The sequence below is a fragment of the Artemia sp. Qi Xiang Cuo genome, chromosome 18 (genome assembly GCF_049724085.1).
Source record: "Artemia sp. Qi Xiang Cuo chromosome 18, ASM4972408v1, whole genome shotgun sequence".
In the NCBI taxonomy this organism is placed as follows: Eukaryota; Metazoa; Arthropoda; class Branchiopoda; order Anostraca; family Artemiidae; genus Artemia; species Artemia sp. Qi Xiang Cuo.
Window position 1 is genome coordinate 17,810,992 of NC_142811.1, and position 22,193 is coordinate 17,833,184.

Genomic DNA, 22,193 nt, shown 5'->3' on the forward strand with positions numbered 1-22,193 from the left:
TTCTTAAACCAATTTTACAAATTCTAAATTTTTCCATAGTAGATAGAAAAATCTATATCATAGCTGTGAATATTTTCTCGAAAGATAAGCAGTTCTGTTTCAATTTTTAATTTTCTCAATGAAGTGAAGAAAAGTTCAAGTTCTCTTCTGAATTTTCTCAATGAAAAATAAATTAGTTTTTATTCAATTCTATTTTTCCAAATAATATAAAAATTTTCCACTTTAGTTCAGATTTTTCTCAAAGGGATGAAAAATTTAAAATACTGTTCCAAATTTTCTCAACGAATTGAAGAAAAGTTCAAGTTCTCTTCTGAACTTTACCAAAGAACACACTTCAATTCTAATTTCTCTAGAGAAAACAAAAATCTTCCACTTCAGTTCTTTATTTCAAAAGACAAAGAAATTTAAAGTTCAATTCTAATTTTTCGGTGGAAGATAGAAAAAGTAATCCCCAACCCGAAGGAACCCCCCGGGCGCCCAAGGCCCCAGGCCCCCGGTCCCAACAAAGCCCACCAAAGGACCCCGAACCCAAAGGCCCCCAAAGGCCCCCCGACCCACCCAATAGACAAACAAACAAAAAATTCTCTTAGAAATAATATTTTTCATCACTGATAACACTTTTCTGTTCGAACTAGCAAGTTTTCTACCAAAGATACCAAATATTTTCATAGAAGTAACATTTTTTGATTGTGATAACAACTTTTCTGTCAGAAGTAGCAAGTTTTGCTTAACAGTAACAAACCTACTTATCAAAGTAATGATATTTTACTTTAATACTAACATACTTTTACTGAACACACACAAATTTCTCTTAGAAATAATATTTTTCATCAGTGATAACACTTTCTGGTCGAACTAGCAAGTTTTCTACCAAAGATGCCAAATTTTTTCTTAGAAGTAACATTTTTGATTGTGATAACAACTTTTCTGTCAGAAGTAGCAAGTTTTGCTTAACACTAACAAACCTTCTCATCAAAGTAATGATATTTTACCTTAATACTAACATACTTTTACTGAACAAACAAAAATTTATCTTAGAAATAATATTTTTCATCACTGATAACACTTTTCTGTTCGAACTAGCAAGTTTTCTACCAAAGATACCAAATTTTTTCTTAGAAGTAACATTTTTTGATTGTGATAACAACTTTTCTGTCAGAAGTAGCAAGTTTTGTTTAACACAAACAAACCTTCTCATCAAAGTAATGATATTTTACCTTAATACTAACATACTTTTACTGAACACACACAAATTTCTCTTAGAAATAATATTTTTCATCAGTGATAACACTTTTTCTGTTCGAACTAGCAAATTTTCTACCAAAGATACAATAAATTTTCTTAGTAGTAACATTTTTTGATTGTTATAACAACTTTTCTGTCAGAAGTAGCAAGTTTTGCTTAACACTAACAAACATTCTCATCAAAGTAATGATATTTTACCTTAATACTAACATACTTTTACTGAACACACATAAATTTTTCTTAGAAATAATATTTTTCGTCAGTGATAACACTTTTTCTGTTCGAACTAGCAAGTTTTCTACCAAAGATACCAAAATTTTTCATAGACTTACCATTTTTTGATTGTGATAACGACTTTTTTGTCAGAAGTAGCAAGATTTGCTTAACACTAACAAACATTCTCATCAAAGTAATGATATTTTACCTTAATGCTAACATACTTTTACTGAACACACACAAATTTCTCTTCGAAATAATATTTTTCGTCAGTGATAACGCTTTTTCTGTTCGAACTAGCAAGTTTTCTAGCAAAGATACCAAATTTTTTCTTAGAAGTAACATTTTTTGATTGTGATAACAACTTTTTTGTCAGAAGTAGCAAGTTTTGCTTAACACTAACAAACCTTCTCATCAAAGTAACAACATTTTACCCTACTTTTACCCTACTATCTACGCGCGCGTACGTAGGCTAACCTAACCTAACCTAACTTGATCTAACCTATCCTAACCAAACTCGCCGGAAAATCCACCCATGTCGACTTGGTACCATGCTTTAGTTAGGCTAGGTTAGCTTATCATGAGCGCTCATGATAAGTTAACCTAACCTAACCTAACTTAAACATGGAGAAATGTTTACTAGCTAACCTAACTTAGCTAACCTAACCTAACTTAGCTAACCTAACCTAACCAAACACCAACCCAGACATGTAAGCAAATAGATTCAGACATAGAAGTGAAAAATATTATTTCTAAGAGAACTTTGTGTGCGTGTTCAGTAAAAGTATGTTAGTATTAAGGTAAAATGTCGTTACTTTGATGAGAAGGTTTGTTAGTGTTAAGCAAAACTTGTTACTTCTGACAGAAAAGTTGTTATCACAATAAAAAAATGTTACTTCTACGAAAAAATTTGGTATCTTTGGTATAAAATTTGCTAGCTCGAACAGAAAAAGTGTTATCACTAACGAAAAATATAATTTCTAAGAGATATTTGTGTGTGTTCAGTAAAAGTATGTTAGTATTAAGGTAAAATATCATTACTTTGATGAGAATGTTTGTTAGTGTTAAGAAAAACTTGCTACTCTTGACAGAAAAGTTGCTATTAAAATCAAAAATATTACTTCTAAGAACAAATTTGGTATCTTTGGTAGAAAACTTGCTAGTTCGAACAGAAAAAGTGTTATCACTGACGAAAAAATATTATTTCTAAGAGAAATTTTTGTTCGTTCAGTAAAAGTATGTTAGTATTAGGGTAAAATATCATTACTTTGATGAGAAAGATTGTTAGTGTTAAGCAAAACTTGCTACTTCTGACAGAAAAGTTGTTATCACAATCAAAAATGTTACTTCTACGAAACAATTTGGTATCTTTGGTAGAAAACTTGCTAGTTCAAACAGAAAAAGTGTTATCATTGACGAAAAATATTATTTCTAAGAGAAATTTGTGTGTGTTCAGTAAAAGTATGTTAGTATTAAAGTAAAAGATCATTACTTTGATGAGAATGTTTGTTAGTGTTAAGCAAAACTTGCTACTTCTGACAGAAAAGTTGTTATCACAATCAAAAAAATGTTACTTCTATGAAAAAATTTGGTATCTTTGCTAGAAAACTTGCTAGTTAGAACAGAAAAAGTGTTATCAGTGATGAAAATATTATTTCTAAGAGAAATTTTTGTCTGTTCAGTAAAAGTTTGTTAGTATTAGTGTAAAATGTTGTTAATTTGATGAGAATGATTGTTAGTGTTAAGCAAAACTTGATACTTCTCACAGAAAAGTTGTTATCATAATCAAAAAATTTAGCTTCTAATAAAAAATTTTGTATATTTGGTAGAAAACTTGCTAGTTCAAACAGAAAAAGTGTTATCACTGACGAAAAATATTATTTCTAAGAGAAATTTGTGTGTGTTCAGTAAAAGTATGTTAGCATTAAGGTAAAATATCATTACTTTGATGAGAATGTTTGTTAGTGTTAAGCAAATCTTGCTACTTCTGACAAAAAAGTCGTTATCACAATCAAAAAATGGTAAGTCTATGAAAAAATTTTGTATCTTTGGTAGAAAACTTGCTAGTTCGAACAGAAAAAGTGTTATCACTGACGAAAAATATTATTTCTAAGAGAAATTTATGTGTGTTCAGTAAAAGTATGTTAGTATTAAGGTAAAATATCATTACTTTGATGAGAATGTTTGTTAGTGTTAAGCAAAACTTGCTACTTCTGACAGAAAAGTTGTTATCACAATAAAAAAATGTTACTTCTATGAAAATATTTGGTATCTTTGGTAGAAAACTTGCTAGTTCGAACAGAAAAAGTGTTATCAGTGATGAAAAATATTATTTCTGAGAGAAATTTTTGTGTGTTCAGTAAAATTATGCTAGTATTAAGGTAAAATATCATTACTTTGATGAGAAGGTTTGTTAGTGTTAAGTAATACTTGCTATTTCTGACAGAAAAGTTGTTATCACAATCAAAAAATGTTACTTCTAAGAAAAAATTTGGTATCTTTGGTAGAAAACTTGCTAGTTCGAAAAGAAAAGTGTTATCAGTGATGAAAAATATTATTTCTAAGAGAAATTTTTTTTTGTTCAGTAAAAGTATGTTAGTATTAAGGTAAAATATCATTACTTTGATGAGAAGGTTTTTTAGTGTTAAGCAAAACTTGCTACTTCTGACAGAAAAGTTGTTATCACAATCAAAAATGTTACTTATATGAAAAAATTTGGCATCTTTGATAGAAAACTTGCTAGTTCGAACAGAAAAAGTGTTATCATTTATGAAAAATATTATTTCTAAGAGAAATTTGCTTGTGTTCAGTAAAAGTATGTTAGTATTAAAGTAAAATATCATTACTTTGATGAGTGGGTTTGTTAGTGTTAAGGAAAACTTGCTACTTCTGACAGAAAAGTTGTTATCACAATCAAAAAAATGTTACTTCTATGAAAATATTTGGTGTCTTTGGTAGAAAACTTGCTAGTTCGAACAGAAAAGTGTAATCAGTGATGAAAAATATTATTTCTAAGAGAAATTTTTGTTTGTTGGTCTTTTGGGTGTGTCGGGGGGCCTTTGGGTTCGGTGTTCTTTGGTGGGCATTGGCGGGACCGGGGGGCCTGGGGCCTTGGGGGACCGGGGGGTTCCTTCGGGTTGGGGATTACTTTTTCTATCTTCCACCGAAAAATTAGAATTGAACTTTAAATTTCTTCATGTCTTTTGAAATAAAGGACTGAAGTGGAAGATTTTTGTTTTTTCTGGAGAAATTAGAATTGAAGTGTGTTCTTTGGTACAGTTCAGAAGAGAACTTGAACTTTTCTTCAATTCGTTGAGAAAATTTGGAACAGTATTTTAAATTTTTCATCCCTTTGAGAAAAATCTGAACTAAAGTGGAAAATTTTTATATTATTTGGAAAAATAGAATTGATTAAAAACTAGTTTCTTTTTCATTGAGAAAATTCAGAAGAGAACTTGAACTTTTCTTCACTTCAATGAGAAAATTTAAAATTGAAATAGAACTGCTTATCTTTAGAGAAAATATTCACAGCTATGATATAGATTTTTCTATCTACTATAGAAAAATTTAGAATTTGTAAAATTGGTTTAAGAAGCATATTAAGAAAAGAACTTGTTCTGAAATGCCTTTGAAAAGTATTGCTTGGTGTTGTAGCATTCAAAAAGCTGTAAAGTATAGTTGTGGGTGAAAAAGATAAGTACTTCAAGTTGGAAAATGGGTTTAGGAGGGACATTAAGAAAGTAACTCGCTCTGAAATGGTCTTTGAAAAGTATTTCTTGGTTTTGAGGTATCCAAAAAGCTGAAAAATATAGTGTTGGGTGAAGAATTTAAGTACTTCATGTTTGAAAAAGGGTTTAGGAGGGACAATAATAAAGTATCTTGCTCTGAAATGGTGTTTGAAAAGTGTTTATTGTTGTGGAGGTATCCAAAGAGCTTTAAAGTATAGATGTGGGTGAAGAAGATAAGTACCTCATACTGAAAAATGTGCTTAGGAGGGTCTTTAAGAAAGTAACTCGCTCTGAAATTGTCTTGGAAATGTGTTTCTTGGTAATGAGGTATCCAAACACTTGTAGAGTATAGTTGTGGGTTAAAAAGATAAGTACTTCAAGTTGGAAAATGGGTTTAGGATGGACATTAATAAAGAAACTTGATCTGAAATGGTATTTGAAAGGTATTTCTTGGTGTTGAGGTATCCAAAAAGCTGTAAAGTATGGTTTTGGATGAAAAAGATAAGTACTTCAAGTTGGAAAATGGGTATAGGAGGAAAATATATGAAAGTAAATTGCTCTGAAATGGTCTTTGAAAAGTATTTCTTGGTTTTGGGACATTCAAAAAGCTGTAAAGTATAGTTGTGGGTGAAAAAGATATGTACTTCAAGTTGCAAAATGGGTTTAGGAGGAACATTAAGAAAGTAACTTGCTCTGAAATGGTCTTTCAAAAGTATTTCTTGGTGTTGGGACACTCAAAAAGCTGTAAAGTCTAGTTGTGGGTGAAAAAGATAAGTACTTCAAGTTGCAAAATGGGTTTAGGAGGGACATTAAGAAAGTAACTTGCTCTGAAATGATCTTTGAAAAGTATTTCTTGGTTTTGTGACATTCAAGCAGCTGTAAAGAATAGTTTTGGGTGAAAAAGATAAGTTCTTCAAGTTGCAAAATGGGTTTAGGAGGTACATAAGGAACGTAACTTGCTTTGAAATGGTCTTTGAAATGTATTTTTTGGTGTTGCGATACTCAAAACGCTGTATAGTATAGTTGTGAGTGAAAAAGATAAGTACTTCAAGTTGCAAAATGGGTTTAGGAGGGACATTAAGAATGTAACTTGCTCTAAAATGGTCTTTGAAAAGTATTTCTTGGTGTTGAGGTATTCAAGAAGCTGTAAAGTATAGTTGTGAGTGAAAAAGATAAGTACTTCAAGTTGGAAAATGGGTTTAGGACGAACATTAAAAAAGTAACTTGCTCTAAAATGGTCTTTGAAAGGTATTTCTTGGTGTCGAGGTATCCAAAAAGCTGAACAGTATAGTATTGGGTAAAAAAGATAAGAACTTCAAGTTGGACAATGGGCTGAGGAGGTACATTAAGAAAGTAATTTGCTTTGAAATGGTCTTTGAAAGGTATTTCTTGGTGTTGAGGTATCCAAAAAGCTGTAAAGTATAGTTGTGTGTGAAAAAGATAAGTACTTCAAGTTTCAAAATGGGTTTAGGAGGAACATTAAGAAAGTAACTTGCTCTGAAATGGTCTTTGAAAAGTATTTCTTGGTGTTGAGGTATCCAAAAAGCTGTAAAGTATAGTTGTTGGTGAAAAAGATAAGTACTTCAAGTTGGAATATGGGTTTAGGAGTGACATTAAGAAAGTAACTTGCTCTGAAATGGTCTTTTATATGTATTTCTTGGTGTTGAGGTATCCAAAAAGCTGTTAATTTATGTTGTGTGAGAAAAAGATAAGTACTTAAAGTTGTAAAATGGGTTGAGGAGGGGCATTAAAACAGTAGTTTGATCTGAAATCGTCATTGAAAAGTATTTAATGGTGTTGATTTATCCGAAAATCTGTAAAGTATAGTTCTGGGTAAAAAATATAAGTACTTCAAGTTGGAAAATGGGTTTAGGAGGGACATTAAGAAAGTATCTTGCTTTTAAACGGTCTTTGAAAAGTATTTTTTGGTGTTGAGGTATCCAAAAATCTGTAAATTAAAGATGTGGATAAAAAAGACAAGTACTTCAAGTTGGAAAATGGGTTTAAAAGGGACATTAAGAAAGTAACTTGCTCTGAAATGGTCTTTGAAAGGTATTTCTTGGTGTTGAGGTAACCAAGAAGCTGTAAAGTAGTAGTTGTGGGTGAAAAAGATAAGTACTTCAAGTTGGAAAATGGGATTAGGAGTGACATTAAGAAAGTAACTTGCTCTGAAATGGTCTTTGAAAAGTATTTCTTGGTGTTGAGGTAACCAATAAGCTGTAAAGTATAGTTGTGGGTGAAAAAGATAATTACTTCAACTTGTAAAATTGGCTTAGGAGTAGCATTCATCCAGTAACATGCTCACAAATGGTTTTTGATAGGTATTGCTAGGTTTTGAGGTCTCCAAAAAGATGTAATGTATGGTTGTGGGTAAAAAAAATAAGTACTTCAAGTTGCAAAATGGGTTTAGGAGAGAAATTAAAAAAGTAATTTGCTTTGAAATGGTCTTTCAAATGTATTTCTTGGTGTTGTGTCACTCAAAAAGCTGTAAAGTATAGTTGTGTGTGAAAAAGATAAGTACTTCAAGTTGGAAAATGGGTTTAGGAGGAACATTAAGAAAGTAACTTGCTCTGAAATGGTCTTTGAAAGGTAATTCTTGGTGTTGAGGTAACCAAGAAGCTGTAAAGTATAGTTGTGGGTGAAAAAGATAAGTACTTCAAGTTGGAAAATGGGTTTAGGAGGGACATTAAGAAAGTAACATGCTCTGAAATGGTCTTTGAAAGGTATTTCTTGGTGTTGGGACACCCAAAAAGCTGTAAAGTATAGTTGTGGGTGAAAAAGATAAGTACTTCAAGTTGGAAAATGGGTTTAGGAGGGACATTAAGAAAGTAACTTGCTCTGAAATGATCTTTGAAAAGTATTTCTTGGTTTTGGGACATTCAAAAAGCTGTAAAGAATAGTTGTGGGTGAAAAAGATAAGTACTTCAAGTTGCAAAATGGGTTTAGGAGGAACATTAAGAAAGTAACTTGCTCTGAAATGGTCTTTGAAAGGTATTTCTTGGTGTTGGGACACTCAAAAAGCTGTAAAGTATAGTTGTGGGTGAAAAACATAAGAACTTCAAGTTGCAAAATGGGTTTAGGAGGGACATTAAGAAAGTAACTTGCTCTGAAATGCTCTTTGAAAAGTATTTCTTGGTGTTGGGACACTCAAAAAGCTGTAAAGTATAGTTGTGGGTGAAAAAGATAAGTACTTCAAGTTGGAAAATGGGTTTAGGAGGGACATTAAGAAAGTAACTTGCTCTGAAATGGTCTTTGAAAAGTATTTCTTGGTGTAGAGGTATCCAAAAAGCTGAAAAGTATAGTTGTGAGTGAAAAAGATAAGAACTTCAAGTTGCAAAATGGGTTTAGGAGGGACATTAAGAAAGTAACTTGCTCTGAAATGGTCTTTGAAAAGTATTTCTTGGTGTTGAGGTAACCAAAAAGCTGTTAAGTATAGTTGTGGGTGAAAAAGATAAGAACTTCAAGGTGGAAAATGGGGTTAGGTGGGACATTAAGAAAGTAAGTTGATCTGAAATGGGCTTTGAAAAGTATTTCTTGGTGTTGAGGTATCCAAAAAGCTGTAAAGTACAGTTGTCGGTGAAAAATATAAGTACTTCAAGTTTGAAAATGGGTTTAGGAGGTACATTAAGAAAGTAACTTGCTCTGAAATGGTATTTGAAAAGTATTTCTTGGTGTTGAGGTATCCAAAAAGCTGTAAAGTATAGTTGTTGGTGAAAAAGATAAGTACTTCAAGTTGAAAAATGGGGTTAGGAGGAACATTAAGAAAGTAACTTGCTCTGAAATGGTCTTTGAAAGGTATTTCTTGGTGTTGGGACACTCAAAAAGCTGTAAAGTATAGTTGTGAGTGAAAAAGATAAGTACTTCAAGTTGCAAAATGGGTTTAGGAGGGACATTAAGAATGTAACTTGCTCTAAAATGGTCTTTGAAAGGTATTTATTGTTGTTGAGGTATTCAAAAAGCTGTAAAGTATAGTTGTGAGTGAAAAAGATAAGTACATCAAGTTGGAAAATGGGGTTAGGTGGGATATTAAGAAAGGTACTTGCTCTGGAATGGTCTTTGAAAAGTATTTCTTGGTGTTGGGACACTCAAAAAGCTGTAAAGTATAGTTGTGGGTGAAAAATATAAGTACTTCAAGTTGGAAAATGGTTTTTGGAGTGACATTAAGAAATTAACTTGCTGTGAAATGGTCTTTGAAAGGTATTTCTTGGTGTTGAGGTATCCGAAAAGCTGTAAAGTATAGTTGTAGGTGAAAAAAATAAGTACTTCAAGTTGGAAGATAGGTTTAGGAGGGACATTAAGAAAGTAACTTGCTTGTCTTAGTCGATTACGTCATTCTATGCCCATAAATGAATTCCCGTCATGACCTTCTGATAGGGTTCTACCGATTATGTAATCAATTTCTCAGAAATTCATTTGTCGTAGTTGATTACGTCATTCTATGCCCATAAATGGATTCCCGTCAGGACCTCCTGATAGGGTTCTACCGATTATGTAATCAATTTCTCGGAAATCCAATTGTCTTAGTCGATTATGTCAGTCTATGGCCATAAATGAATTCCCGTCGTGATCTTCTGATATGGTTCTACCGATTATGTAATTAATTTCTCAGAAATTCATTTGTCCTAGTTGATTACGTCATTCTATGCTCATAAATGGATTCCCATCATGACCTACTGATAGGGTTCTACCGATTATATAATCAATTTCTCAGAAATCCATTTGTCCTAGTTGATTACGTCATTCTATGCCCATAAATGGATTCCCGTCACGAGCTCCTTATAGGGTTCTACCGATTATGTAATCAATTTCTCGGGAATTCTCTCCCTTCGATTACGCAATCAATATATCTCTTCCCCACCTTCACCTTAGAAAAAACAAATTAATTCCCCTTTCTTGAATCAATAATTCCCCTTAGAAACAATAAATTAATTCCCATTTCGTGACATATCAATCAATCTTGACATCACCTGTCAGACATTATTAAACTTCGCCTGGAAACAATTTGATTAATGATTGACAGTACTTGTCAGACATTATTAAACTTTGCCCGGAAACAATTTGATTAATGACTGACAGCACAGGTGTTCCAAATTCCCAATCGCTTTAATTAACCACGTGTTCTCCCTAATGACTCTATGCACATGGCCAAAACAACAACAACAACAACATCGACCTTGGAAATTTAGGTCATTGACCCCATTAACCACGTGTTCTCCCTAATGACTCTATGCCCAAATTTGGTGTTAAAAAAAGTTGTAGGTGGCAGCAGGGGTGCATGACACGACTGGTACCCCCCTTTCTACTTGCCGCAAGACAGTTGTCCAAAAGGATACGTTTGAGTATCTTGGACTCCGATATGAGAATTCTATCAGAGCTACTAAAAATCTAGTTATTGCGGCACTTAAAGAAAAACTGCGGAAAACTTACGGTATGTTAGCACGAAGTAAAGGTCAACTTGACAAGATTACGCTCGGTCGTCTCTGTAACGCCATGTTCGCGCCACATGTCTTTTTTTCAACCCCTTTATGGAATTGCTTTAGTAAAACCGAATGTAACCAAATTCGTTCTAATTTTTTTCGCTTTTGTAAATATTTATTGGGAATTCCGTATGGTTCAGATCAGAAACCCTTATATCTCGCAGAGATATCATATTTTTGAGATAACTAAGAAAATTGATGAGTTGTCTACCCGTTTCATAAGTTAAAGTAGAACAGTCCAACGACTTTCCATTGGCTAGTCTTGTTCAGTAAAATCGTGATTTTGATTTCGTTTGTTTCTTTCTCTCCCATAGTTATCTCAGTTTAATTTTGTTTTGTAGTGTTTTTACGTAGTATTGTTCTTTCGTTTCTATAACTCCTTCGAGTATTTACAGTGTATTTGTATGAAGGGTTGAAATTAAATCATTATTATTTTACAAAAAGAGAAAACACATCAATACTACCTCAGTGCCGCCTAAGCAAAAACAAGATTCTCTTTATTGTTCAGGACGGAAAATTTCAGTGAAGATAATTCAAAAATGACGATTTCAGTGACATACGTCATTTTTGACATATGTCACTGGTGTCATTTTTGACATATGTCATTGGTTCCAGGCTCTTTTTGAAAATTCTCAAAAATTTGTCATAATTTTCTCAAAAATTATGTCTCATATTTGTCTCAAAAATTTCTAGTCATAATTAGATACTACTGTTCAGTCAAATTCGAACGAGATGAATCGTTTTCAAAATACTGTTGCATGGGAAATATTTGTCAATAAAGTTACTTTGAAAACCTGTTTATGTTTAATTTGGGTTACTAAGGTAGTTTTGTACTTTACCAGGATGCAGGTACTGCTGTAAGCATGACTAACCGCTATGATGATCCGGGGCATACAAGGAAAAAAAAAGCTCCGCTCATCACGTCAATATTAGTAAACAAGGCTAGAACATAACACGTATCTTGCGCTGAGCCAAATTTGATACTGACCTATCTGTACAGATTTAATTAATATATGATTAATTAATAATAATGAATTAATAGTCAATATAGGTTAATAACAGAGTTAATAAAATAAATTAATATATGGCTAGATAAAGTAATTAAAAATACACAGACATTTTTTCAGATATCTTAAGCATCTTTTCGCAAATTTTGCTCAGTTTTCAATGAAAAAAGATAAGCGCTAAATTCTATATCAGTCAATCATATATTAATTCACAGCCATAGTCTGTATTTATTATGAATAGTGAATGGGCCTGGAACGTTCACTGTTTCATTCTAGGAGGGAGACGGGGGGCAAAATTCGCCTGAACAACACAAACAGGTGATTTAGTAGTCGAAAATAAGAAACTAGAAAAAATTTCAAAATCAAGATATTTCGGGGCGGACTAGGGAGGGTCAGACACGTGCGACCATGCCATATGTTGGCACGCCCACAAGACATTTTATTGAATATCTGAATGTAAGTATGTATGAAATATTAATTTAATATCATGCAACAGAATATGAGAAGTTTTTATAATACGGTTTCAAAATGTCACAAAATGACCATTTTAGTCATTGTAAGGTATATTGATACCAGTAGATACATCAAAAGAATTGAATTTTTATACTGATTTTAAATATATAAGTTTCATCAAGTTTAATTATACCCATAAAAAGTTACGAGCGTAAGAAAATTTGCCTTATTTTCGAAAAAAGGGGAAAACGCCCCCTAAAATTAATAGTATCTTAATGAAAACCACACCATCAGATTCAGCGTATCAGCAAACCTTCCTGTAGAGGTTTCAAGCTCCTATCTGCAAAAACGTAGAATTTTGAATTTTTTGTCAGAAGAAAGATCACGGATGGGTGTTTTTTTGTCTGTTTTTTTTTTTTTTTTTTTTTTTTATCTTATCAGAGGCTGTCTTGGGAGAGACAGAGCACTTAGCCGGGGACAGAAATTTTAGGGGCGCAAAATATCAATTTTATTTTTATTAAAATAAAGTAGAGGGTCAATAAATTAAAATAGTTAATAAATTATAATAACTTAATAAAATAAAAAAGTAAAAAAACGAGATAGTTAAATGATAATAATTAAAATAATTAAATAAAAATAATTAAATAATTAATACAATAAATTAAAACACCGTAATGAAACAATAAGTTATCAATTAATTAATAAGTAGAAAACAATGTTGTCAATATATGAAAACTTTGTTAAAATTTGGCCTAAAAATTTCATGAGAGACAAGGGGGGGGGGGATACCCGGGGCTGGACCCTCACAAAATGCAAATGCAGTGTACGTGCCTGAGCTCAATGTCTCATTTTTTAGCAAAAAGAAAAATGGCCAATCTATTCAAAATTTTTCTTTTCTACAATTTCATGGCTTTCGAAGCTTCCATTTCTCGTGATTTTTTTTATTGTTGTTTTCGCTGGGAGGTGTAAGTAGACTTACGTTACTATATTGTATCTTGAATTTCGAATACTGTGTTGTATGGCCACGTTTGGCTTATAATAAATCTATCTAACTATCTAAAAAAAAATATAAAGACAGAAGTATCATTACCCCAAACAGCTTTTCCACAATCTTAGCAGCACAAAGAGAAACACGAAAATAAAGCAAATGCAACCTCTCAAGTTACGACACAATAAACAACAAATGGCAACTAAGCCCTACCATTAAAGCGCTTATTAAAGTACATAAAACCCAACAGTTTTTATCACAACACAATAACGGTGAGCCCTTTTAGTATTTAAGTACCTCAACGAATTGATGAATATACGGAAGGTGCTCTACATCTGTGCCACTGAGTCGATTCATAAATCTGATGACGTCGGATACTCTCTTCTAAATAATTTATGAAGTTGATTATAAAAAGAAGTTGGTTATCTCACATGGACGCGTGAGATGTTACACGTGACACGCGTGTTATGCGTGACACGATACATGAGTGAGATGATCAGGCTTCAAACTCTGTAAAATTCTATGAGATCGTAACATTTCAAAGAAATAAAATTTTTACCGTATATTGATATAGTGTGCTGACGAATATCGGGTTTATATCAGATAATGAAGATTTGGCTCATTTTCTCAAGGAGCACTCGGTGCTTTCTGATTTCAGGGGAAAAGATTGGCTGCTTAATTTGCAGCTTTCTGACAATCTTCAATGTTGTAGCCTAACGGCGATAACTCGAATCGTTATACACATAGATAATGTTTAGAAAGAAGGAAAGTTTAAGCGTTTAAGCTATTTTGTATAGATTTTTTTTTTTTTTTTGGTTTGTAATCTGTTTTTGTTTGTTTTGTGTTTTTTTTTTTTTTTTTTTCTGTTTTGTCTGTTTTTGTCTGTTTTTGTTTGTTTTTTTTTGTTTTTAATCTGGTTTTTAATTTTTTTTGTTTGGGATTTATTTATCTTGTAGACACTTTTTGTGAATGCGACCCCAGGGGTTTTGAAATAAACTTATCTATCTATCTATATGGAAGATGTTCAACTTCTGTGTCACTTAATCAATTCATGAGTTCGATGACGTCAGATTCTCTCTTAGATAATTTTGAAGTTGAAAAAAAGAAGTTTGTTAGCTCAGATGAACGTAGACACGAGATAGTTGCTGCGGCTTTACCCTCTCTTAGATTCTACATGATGGTAAATTTCAAAAATTTTACACTCTCTTAGATTCTACATGATAGTAAAATTTTTAAGATTCTACAAGATCGTAAAATTTCGAAAATTTTGATATTTTATTTTGATGATTTAAATTAATATTATATATTGATGAATATACGGAAGATGTTCAACATCTTTGTCATTGAATCGATCCATGAGTTTGATGATATCATATACTCTCTTTTAGGTATATTTTTAACGCGTTTTTTAACCGCCTTATATTTTTTTATATATATATTTTTAAACGCGTTTTTTTAGTTACTAAGGGCCGTGTTTCGTCCTTTACTAGTTTGAATTCTAGGAGACCGCAAAGTTTCAAAGAAATTGTGATTTTTTCAAAATATTGATGCATACTGATATGGTACATTGACATGGTACATTGATATGGTACATTGCCAAATACACGGAAGATTTTCTCCATCTATGCCACGTAGTCCATTCATACATTTGATGACGTCAAATACTCACTTCTAAACAATTTATAGAGTTGAACAAAAATGTACTTCACATGGACATCTCCGGTGAAGAATAAACAATTTATAGAGTTGAAAAAAATGTACTTCACATGGACATCTCCGGTGAAGAATAAACAATTTATAGAGTTGAAAAAAAATGTACTTCACATGGACATCTCCGGTGAAGAATAAACAATTTATAGAGTTGAAAAAAAATGTACTTCACATGGACATCTCCGGTGAAGAATAAACAATTTATAGAGTTGAAAAAAAATGTACTTCACATGGACATCTCCGGTGAAGAATAAAAAATTTATAGAGTTGAAAAAAAATTTACTTCACATGGACATCTCCGGTTAAGAATAAAAAATTTATAGAGTTTAAAAAAAATTTACTTAACATGGACATCTCCGGTTAATAATAAACAATTTATAGAGTTGAAAAAAATGTAATTCACATGCACATCACCGGTGAAGAATAAAAAATTTATAGAGTTGAAAAAAAATGTACTTCACATGGACATCTCCGGTGAAGAATAAACAATTTATAGAGTTGAAAAAAATTTACTTCACATGGACATCTCCGGTGAAGAATAAACAATTTATAGAGTTGAAAAAAAATGTACTTCACACGGACATCTCCGGTGAAGAATAAACAATTTATAGAGTTGAAAAAAATGTACTTCACATGGACATCTCCGGTGAAGAATAAACAATTTATAGAGTTGAAAAAAATGTACTTCACATGGACATCTCCGGTGAAGAATAAACAATTTATAGAGTTGAAAAAAATGTACTTCACATGGACATCTCCGGTGAAGAATAAACAATTTATAGAGTTGAAAAAAAATGTACTTCACATGGACATCTCCGGTGAAGAATAAACAATTTATAGAGTTGAAAAAAAATGTACTTCACATGGACATCTCCGGTGAAGAATAAACAATTTATAGAGTTGAAAAAAAATTTACTTCACATGGACATCTCCGGTGAAGAATAAACAATTTATAGAGTTGAAAAAAAATGTACTTCACATGGACATCTCCGGTGAAGAATAAACAATTTATAGAGTTGAAAAAAAATGTACTTCACATGGACATCTCCGGTGAAGAATAAACAATTTATAGAGTTGAAAAAAATGTACTTCACATGGACATCACCGGTGAATAATAAACAATTTATAGAGTTGAAAAAAATGTACTTCACATGGACATCTCCGGTGAAGAATAAACAATTTAGAGAGTTGAAAAAAAAATGTACTTCACATGGACATCTCCGGTGAATAATAAACAATTTATAGAGTTTAAAAAAAATGTACTTCACAAGGACATCTCCGGTTAAGAATAAACAATTTATATAGTTTAAAAAAAATTTACTTCACATGGACATCTCCGGTGATTAATAAACAATTTATAGAGTTGAAAAAAAAAATATACTTCACATGGACATCTCCGGTGAAGAATAAACAATCTATAGAGTTGAAAAAAAATGTACTTCACATGGACATCTCCGGTGAATAATAAACAATTTATAGATTTGAAAAAAAAATGTACTTCACATTGACATCTCCGGTGAATAAAAAACAATCCATACAGATTAAAAAAAATTTACTTCACATGTACATCTCCGGTGAAGAATAAACAATTTATATATATGAAAAAAAATGTAATTCACATGGACAACTCAGGTGAATAATAAACAATTTATAGAGTTGAAAAAAAATGTACTTCACATGGACATCTCCGGCTTCAAACTCTCTAAAACTATACGAGATGAAAATATTTCAAAAAAAATTATTTTCATCATATACGGATGCTCTACACCCGTATATGATGAATATACAGAAAATATTGTATACTGTATTGATGAATATACGGAAAATGTTCCAAATCTGTGCCACTAAGTCGATTCATAGTTTTGACGACGTAAGATACTCCCTTTTAAATAATTTATTAGGTTAATTAAAAAAAAGAAGTTAGGTGGCGCACAGGGGTATACAAAGACAGATATTTCGGATTTAAACTCTCTAAACTTCACCAATACTGCATAAGTTTAAAGAAATTCTATTTTTTATAATATGCTGGAGAAGTGTGTTTTCAGCAATTTCCTTTCCTTTAAAAATTCTAAAAAGTTCCATTTTGAAATTAAAATTTTGACTCTTTACATGAATACCAGAAAGAACGCTTGTTATTACGGTATCCCAATAATTCAAAATATATGATTTGCCATTTAAAAGAAAATTCTGCAATAAGTCTCAACCAATTTCTCCTTCCTTTACTCCCTTAAAAGGAAATTCTGAGAATGATCGTAATATCTTCACCTCGATGAGATTGGCAGGAACAGGGTACGATAACCACTTGAGGATGCCCCCCCCCCCTCCCCCGTCTTCAGAAAACATTGATAAGACATTAAATTATGAGCAAGCTTATTATTAAAAAACCGTTGGAATTAGCCATGATTAATACAATTATTATCATAGGTCTGAATATATTCTCTTTATGCATAACCTTTTCCCTACTTTCAGAAATTAAACAATATTTGATATTTTAAATTTTTTGAAGTATTTTAACTGTTTTCAGCATCATTCAGGACTAAATTAAATTTCCTTAAAAACTATTTCCCTTAATTCCAGAATCTAAAAAATATTTGATATTTTATAAATTTTTTTAAGCATATTTTAAATCGTTGCTTTGTTTCATTTGTTGAAGTATTTTTGCGATTTCACTTATGCACTATATATAATCTAAAGTTATAATCTAAGATTATAATCTAATCTAAAGATTATAAGTCACATTATCGTTATATAAGCCAAAAATAATTTTCTTAGGTAAATCTATTGTTTTTGTCAGCGTATCTGGGATGCAATTACAAAGGCAGTGACTACTATTTTGAGTTTTAAAACAGCCATTTAAAACAGAAATAATCCTAAAAATATACAAATCCACAAATTCAGCAATGTTTATAGCTTGAGGAGCTGGGATACAGTTCAAATGAAAGCAACTTGGAAAATCTACTAAAAAAATAGTATTCCCATTGTAAAGACAAAAAGTGGTGTTAATACTGCGTTTAGTTCAGAAGAGAGGATAAACTGGACTGGGTGAATTTATGGTTTGGAAGAGAAATCAGATAAAAAAAAGAAGACATACACCAATATGATTACCAATTCAATTATCTAAAATTATCTAAAATATTAAAAAAAATTTGAAGTATTTTATTCAGCACTGTTTTAAGCATATTTTAAATCGTTGCTTTGTTTCAATCCCAAAATTTCCGAAAATTTTCCAATAATGTCTTATATTTTCTATATTAATGTTGGAGAAAATTTGTTGGTGCTATTTATGTGACCCCCCCCCCACACCATCTCCCAGAAAAAACATCGGGGTGCGTGACAGACCTGAATATTTCATCTTTTCAGCTATTCTCATACTCTCAAATATGGTCTGAGGGTGAAAGGCTCGAAAAAATCGTGACCCCCCTATGAAAATATGGTTTCCTATGTGAAGGAAGCAACTTTACAACTTCAACATTACATTGCAGTGTTAGAAAATTTTCAATTTTTTATCTTTTCTATTCTTTATCTTTGACCGTGACTTTGTTTTTGAAATTTTTAATCATGAAAATATTTTCAATTATTTTCTATTCCTTAAAGGTTGGAGCCAAATAAAGTTGAAAAAAAAGTCACCTCATATTTGGTTTGAGAGTACAAAAAAAGTAAAAATCATAATAGAAAGCGAAATGTTTTTACATACTGCTAAATCTTACCTTTGTACTTTTACACATAAGAAGAACTTTGTCAAACACAAAGATATACCTGAAAAAAAAAGAATTGATATACAAAAAAACTTAGCAGAAAGGGAGAAAAAAATCAATAAGAAATATAATCAGAGATTAAACGCTCACGTTAATGCAAATTTATCGTTAGCTTCACTTAATGTATTCTGTTCATTTTCTGAACCTGGTGTGTTATTTCCATTTTCTGTAAATCGTTGCATTGTTTGATTTGTTGAGTAGTTTGCACCTTTATTTTCTTATCTTTACTTAATTTGTCTTTACTTGTACTTTAATTATCTTTATTTACTTGTCATTATATACTCGATTTTTACAGAAATAAATGTGTAATTATATTACAAAAGACAAGCCTTTTGGAGAACAGACAAAGCCAAAATTGCAAAAATTAAAAGACAGAGAGTATAATATGTTCATTGGACATAACTGTATGATGCTCAAACAAACTTGGAGAAAATACAGCAGTGATTTACTGTATGAGGATGTATGGAGATGCAATAGCTTGGGACACTCCGTCCGGATTGGCAGTGCATACCGGGTCTACCCGGGCAGGCAGTACCTACCAGGTCTGTCCGGGTAAGCAGAGCTACTCTATTAAAAGAAGTATATATACCCTCCAGCCTTCTTCTAAATATGTATTTTAGATTCAATTACTTTCTTTGTCCTTTTGGCCGTTTTTCATTAGTTAGGCCTATCCTGACGGGTCAAACAGAAAGAATTACCCACTAACGAAATTTAAAACTTACATAATCATTCGCGGATAAAATATTAGGCATACGGGGAACAACTCTTCCTCCCTGAGCTGTGCAAAAATACAGTAAAATTAGATAAGGAAAAAAATAATAAAAGCCCAAAAAACAAACAAACGTTTACATATTTCCTGGCAGATTTGCAGAGCTAAGATCTAAGCAACGTAACACTGTAATGCCCTTAGGAAGAAGCAGAATATGTGAGATATTTTAAGGTATTCTACCTAAATTGAATAACAAGGTTTCAAAAAATTGGGTTTCGTTTTTTAGTAGTTCAGGTGTAAATGTATATACCAACTATAGGAAGGCCTTTTTCTATGATTTGGTAGTGTCCATACTATATTTGAAGTAAGTTGCTTACCTATACCTCCAGTTTTAAACATTAGGCATAATAGATCGCAAAGAAATATGGGGAAAAGGGGTTCCAAACTATCATGAACTAATGTATGGACAAGCAAGTCCAGTTCCTCTATCCAAAACACAGGTTCAGCAAAAAGACCGGTTTCTCTGTAAACAATTTACCGAGCGACTACGATAATTAACGATTATGTGAGATTCAAAAAACACTACAAGTAATATTAAATTCATATTACGTGTAATATTACGCTAAAAAATTTACGTTTTATTACGTGTCGCTAAAAATCTCCCATACATAATTAGTTGCCTATTTAACAAGGACTTACTACTGCAGCAAATGCTTATAAAAGCGAGTAATACTTCATTTGGAAACCGGATTTCACGCTCCAGCTGCCAAAGCTTACATGTTCATTCCGCTGCCAGTCACATAAAAAAAAGATGGCACTCACATAAAAAAAGATGTGGACGATTCGGAGCTCAAATAGTCGGTTCTCTGGCTAGAAAAATTGTAAAATCTCAAATAAGTAAAAGCTTTCTATTAATGCATGAGTAAAAATGGCAAATTGTATTCAAAGGTTTTTTTTTTCGTTGCCCGTAAAACTGAGATAGTAATCTCAAGACTTTTAAAAAAAATTCAGAAGAAGAAGAAACAATAAAATAAAAAAATTGCTTCGCTCAAGCAACTTTGAAGGCAATCCGTCAAACCCTAACCAGGGCAGGACAATTCTCGACAAGATTTTTTATGTACCTCTATAAGTTGTAGGGCCTACAAAGACGGTAACACTAATGCCACCGCTTTCATCATCGTCATTTTTTTAGTGTTGCCACTAGACCTTAGAAAATTAGCACAAATGAACTTGAAAAAGGGTAGGCTAAATTAGTAGAGGTGTTACACTGGTTAGCAATCAAACTCATATCTTTTTTTTCAGATGTGAGAAAGGATACACACTTAATCTCAAAGTGCCATCCACTTTCTACTTTCATCTACTTTCTTTCATCTGAACAAACCATCACCGACGTTTCGTCTCCTTTGAATGAAGGGACGTTCTCCCAAATCGAGCAAGCAGAACGTAGGAGTCGTCGCATCTACGCCCGTTGCATCTCTGTCGGAGCCTCAACCTCGACGAGATACGCATCAAAATCAAACTACCCGACGAATATTTATTCCTCCTCTCACAATAATCATTCGAACAAAAGCTAGTACGATGCCCTAGTTATATTTCACATTACTTTTTAATACGATGCTATAGTAATATTTAAAGAGGTTTCCTAGATGGTTGAGATAATTTGCTTTCTATAAGACATACCGGCCGGAATTTACATAACAATTTCGCTTTGTTGCTTTCACTTGACATAATGCTCTGTCACGAACTTCTCTTCAGACTATAAAAGCCCCTTTTATGTTTTATTTTTCTCACAAAAATTCAGTTTTCTTTTACCAAGATAATCCCAATAGACATACGAGCAGAAATTTCTAAAACGAGCTGAATATTCTACGAATGAATAAGATAAACCCGAAAACAAATAAATTTAATTTAAGAGTATAACTAAACTTAAACGAACAGAACTAAGTATAGTGTTACCGTCTCCAAAGTCCTTCAAAAGATTCGAGTATTATTTGCACTTTACTACTCCTTTCACATGTAACGAAAACGAATTGGTAAATCATTTACTGACCCGTCAGTTCCAAATATCCCGAGGCTGGGGGTTGCCCCCTTTGATCAAACTTTTCACTTTGATTCGACTTTTTTTGCTTCTATTTGATTCGGGAGGGGGCGCTGTAATTAATTTTGCACTAGGAACCACCAATCCTAGGAACGGCTCTGGCCACTTGGCAAAATATTTTGTCGCAAACTTCGCTTAGAGTACGAAAGCCATTTTTATCTTCCTTGTCTCCCAAAGAATTGGGATTTTTTTTACCAAGATACAACCAACAGTCATAGCCAACACAGACCAAATAAATGCTTAATTGTGAACTGATTACGCTTAATTAAACTAATTATGCTTAATTATGAACTGCCCTTGTGTCGCTCATTACCTTGGTTTAATTCTGTTATTTTCATCATGGCATTTGATCTTAATTTCCCCGTCTCGAAGCAGTCTTCCATAGTCTTTTAAAGTCGTTCCCTCTGGCATTTCTAAGTCAGATATGCTAGCCTAAAATGAAACAAAATAAGAAAAAATAAGAACAAAAAAAAAAAAAAAAAAAGAGAAATATGGTGAAATATGAGAAATATGGAAATATAGTGAAAAATGAGAAATATGACAATCAGGTAAAGACCCCGAAGGATATAATTGGCTTAGATAAACCAAAAATTTTTGGACAATTTACTTGAAATTAACCCCTTTGTGGACCTCAGAACAAGGATTTAGTTTATACAAAACCCAAACCAAAACCACCAAAACCCTTCAACAAAACCATGAGAAATTTCTTTTCTTAAAAAAAAAGCTATAAATCACACAAGAAATAGCAGAATGCAGTAGCAGTTTCGTTTTTCAACCATAGTATATTATGAAAGAAAAAAACTGTAA

General features: G+C 32.1%; 1 protein-coding gene across 1 annotated transcript in view; it reads right to left on the bottom strand.

Moving 5' to 3' along the window:
* The window catches only part of LOC148941270 (protein vav-like), a 163,584-nt gene that overhangs the window by 52,220 nt on the left and 89,171 nt on the right, over positions 1–22,193 (bottom strand). The window contains exons 6-8 of the mRNA XM_089103854.1: positions 21,700–21,818; positions 18,532–18,580; positions 13,412–13,498 (exon numbers count right to left, since the gene is read on the bottom strand). Coding sequence (XP_088959980.1) covers positions 13,412–13,498; positions 18,532–18,580; positions 21,700–21,818 — 255 coding nt within the window. The remainder of the gene's footprint in view (positions 1–13,411; positions 13,499–18,531; positions 18,581–21,699; positions 21,819–22,193) is intronic.